At 37.0% G+C, this 3,345-nt stretch overlaps 1 protein-coding gene across 1 annotated transcript in view; it reads right to left on the bottom strand.

Moving 5' to 3' along the window:
- Nucleotides 1-671: 671 nt before the first annotated feature.
- Nucleotides 672-3,345, bottom strand: part of LOC104461770 (kinesin-like protein KIF27) — a gene marked incomplete at its 3' end in the record, with an annotated part of 5,581 nt that continues 2,907 nt past the window's right edge. Inside the window, exon 3 of the mRNA XM_010073472.1 lies at nucleotides 672-1,630. Within this exon, the coding sequence (XP_010071774.1) occupies nucleotides 672-1,630 (959 nt within the window). The remainder of the gene's footprint in view (nucleotides 1,631-3,345) is intronic.

The raw sequence follows: 3,345 nt of genomic DNA, 5'->3' as shown, positions 1-3,345 counted from the left end.
TCACCACCTCCCAAGGCTGACATGCTCAGCCAGTTCCCAGGCAAATTGTGGCTAACCTCCTTAAACCTTTTTAATTGTTGAACATGATGTTATATGGCATGAAATATCTCTTTGGTTAGTTAGGGTCATCTGCTTGGTTGTGTGTGTATGTCTCTAACCTTTTGTGCACCTCCCAATCTATTAACTCAGAGGCAGAGGCAGAAACAGAGAAGGTGCGATGCTGTGCAAACCATTCAGCAAAACCTAAAATGTTAGTGTGTTATCAGTGTTGTATTGGTCACAAATCTAAAACACAGCACCCTACAAGCTGCTATGAAGAAAATTAACTCCATCCTAGCCAGACCTAGCACAGTAGCATAGTTAAAAACAAAATCTAACAGATAAAACAGCTAAGCCTCACACAACCATCTTGAAACTGACTAGCCAAAATATAACATTACTTTACCTATCTCTATCATGATTAAGATGATTGTATATACAATCATCCATTAAAATAAACCTATGTCTCAGGGATTAGACAAACAAAATTATACAAAATTGTGAATTAAAATTAAATTGTCAAATTAAGTACAGATAAGTGTAACAGTTTTACATCTTTAGAAAGTGAATTCAGGTTTTAGCAGACTTCTCCTTCATATAGCTACTTGAATAACCAACTTATAATTAAATACCTGGCATTTCTTCAGTTCCTTCTTTAGCTGAAGAATTGTGATGTGATGTGTCTCTTGGCTGGTCCCAGTCCCTGTGTCAGTTTCTTCCATGGTGAGAGCTTCCTTCCTTACTTTGTGTACCATGGTGATCCAGCTCTGCAACCTGTCCCGCTGACTTCTTTTTAAGCTAACATCATCATTCAAATCAACCAGAAATGGGAAGACTTCATCTACACAATTTCTGTAACTCAAACATTGAACTTGAAGTCGGGTGAGCTGCTCCTCAAGTGAACTGATACGAGTTCTTTCTTGATTTAATTCATGTGAACACTGATTACTGACTTGCTGGTTCTGCAAAGCTTCTCGAAGCAATCTTATTTCAAGTTCCATTTCACCAATCCGGTCTTGATCAGGGTTGTAATTTACAACTGGTTTGTTTCTAATGTTTTTGGCTCTGTTGGCATATCTGAGGGAATTTAAAGATTCATCAAAGTCTGATGAGGATGGACTTATGCACGTTATCATGATGGTCTTGGCATTTCCTCCAAGGGAGTCTTTCAGAATACGAGTGATTTTAGCATCCCTGTATGGAACATGTACACTTTTTCTTTTTGGGTCTCCAAGGGCACTGATGACATTTCCCAAGGCCAACAGACCCCTATTGATCTGAACTGATTCTTTGAAGCGTTCACCACTATTACCAGTCTTTGTCACCCTCTCTGATCCTGCCAAATCCACAAAACGAAACTTCGAAACAATCATCTGGACTGATTTCCAGGATGAATCCTGTGCAGCATCAGTATTTTTTTGAGACTCTGCAGACTGTTTCTGACAAATAGTGATGGTGAAAATGGCATGAGATCGACTAGAGTGCTCATTCATTTGCGTCGTGCCTGTGTGACGGGCTGCGTTGCCACTTTCCAACAGGCTTATCACTTCATCTGCACATTCTACTTGGAATTCCTTAGCACCAACAATCACTTTAAACACCAAATCAAAGAAAGCAAAAATAATTCAATTAGTTCTAAACTCTTCAGCAAAAGTTTACAGCAATTAGGAATAGTCAAACCATAAACACCAATTAGAGAAACATAAAAGCCTGCGTTATTATGAAGCCATAACATACAGCTATAGAAAAATAAGACACTGATATGTGAAATGCATGAGGCACAACACATCTGAAACCTGCAGATATTTAATAGATGGGTGTATTGCATTGTAGCATTTGAAACAATATCTTAAACATAATACACATTGACATATGCAATTTGCAATCTAGGCTATCTAGACAAAGTATGAGCAAAGTCAGCTCAAAGGATATTTTGACAGTTTTTAAAAAGAAAAGACTAAAAATAAAATAAAAAAATTGCAGTAGAAATTATTCCTAGCCTATGGCAAGAACAGAATTTCGATTCTATATAGCTCAGGCAGTTGGGTGTTTTGGACAGGTATCTATTGGTAAGCTAATCACGTGGAAGTGTACTCCTACCAAGCATATTTTTTGTCCTTTGTTTTAATGAAGGATAGAAAATACCCTAGCACAATCAACTGAAGCTGACTCAAACTGTACTGAAGAAGAGAAATAGTTTAAAATACATTGCCGGGTCCTTATGAAGCAATAATTTTTTTTGCAAGATTTGTGCTAAATTAGTGGCTTCTTCCAGCTACAGAGAAGAAAACCATGCCAGCTCAATGCAAAAGCATATTAATATTAGAGCAAAGACAACAATTAGAATATAAAGAATAAAGAAACAAGAAATCAAAACCAAAACAGATCATACAGTTTCAGAATAAAACATCCCTGCAGTGGATTCTTCTAGCATTTTCATGTAGTGGACAGAAGAACTATAGGATAAGTGCTAATTTCAAAGCCTCGAAAAATTATCAGATGCTACCCTTAATGAAATTATCTCTTCCACTTATTGCATAGTGAAAAGGGGGCAGATATTCATAGTATAAGTGACTAAACAATTATAATTTTGAAGGGAGACGCAAAAGTTTAACCCTGAAATACTTGTTCAACTGAATAATCACCCACTATTGTGTTTCTAGACAGAATTTGCAGAAGCAATAATGGTATTTCTAGTTTATAATTTATGGAACATCTACATTGTTCACAGGCATCTAAACCCACAACTACTTCAAATCAGCTATAATAAGTTTATATTTGTTCTGCCAAATGATGGGCTTAGCACAAAGGACACAGGCACCAAATCAAAGATGTAAACTTATTTTTAAAGTGATAAAATATTGAGGAAAATAATATAGTGAAAATAAATTAAAGCAAGATAAGGTAAAGCAGCTAAATAATAAGCGAACTACTATAGCAAGCATAAAATAAGGTGATGCACCTAATCATTACTACATAGAGTTAGCGATAGTGATTAAGAAAGATACATCACCAGTTGCCCTATCTTACCATCATCCAGATCCGCAGATGCTGGAGAACCCGTTTACAGTGAAGGATTTGGAGAACCCTTCCCAGCAATTGGGAAATCTCCATACAGTGCGTCCACTGTATAGATGAAGCTTACAAATTTCCCTGCAAACGTTCCCCGCTTTACACTTAAATAAACAACTTTACATCTCAAACTGCGAAAAACACCTGGTGTGGTTTTCGGCTTGTCAACTTTTGTCTCGAGTCTGGCCAGGACCTCGAGAGGGAAATAAAAAAAAAAAAAGGGGGGGGGGGGGA

The sequence above is a fragment of the Pterocles gutturalis genome, unplaced genomic scaffold (assembly GCF_000699245.1).
Source record: "Pterocles gutturalis isolate BGI_N339 unplaced genomic scaffold, ASM69924v1 scaffold25081, whole genome shotgun sequence".
NCBI classification, from domain to species: Eukaryota; Metazoa; Chordata; class Aves; order Pterocliformes; family Pteroclidae; genus Pterocles; species Pterocles gutturalis.
Note: the sequence above shows the minus strand (reverse complement) of the source record. Positions and strands in the feature narration are given on the sequence as shown.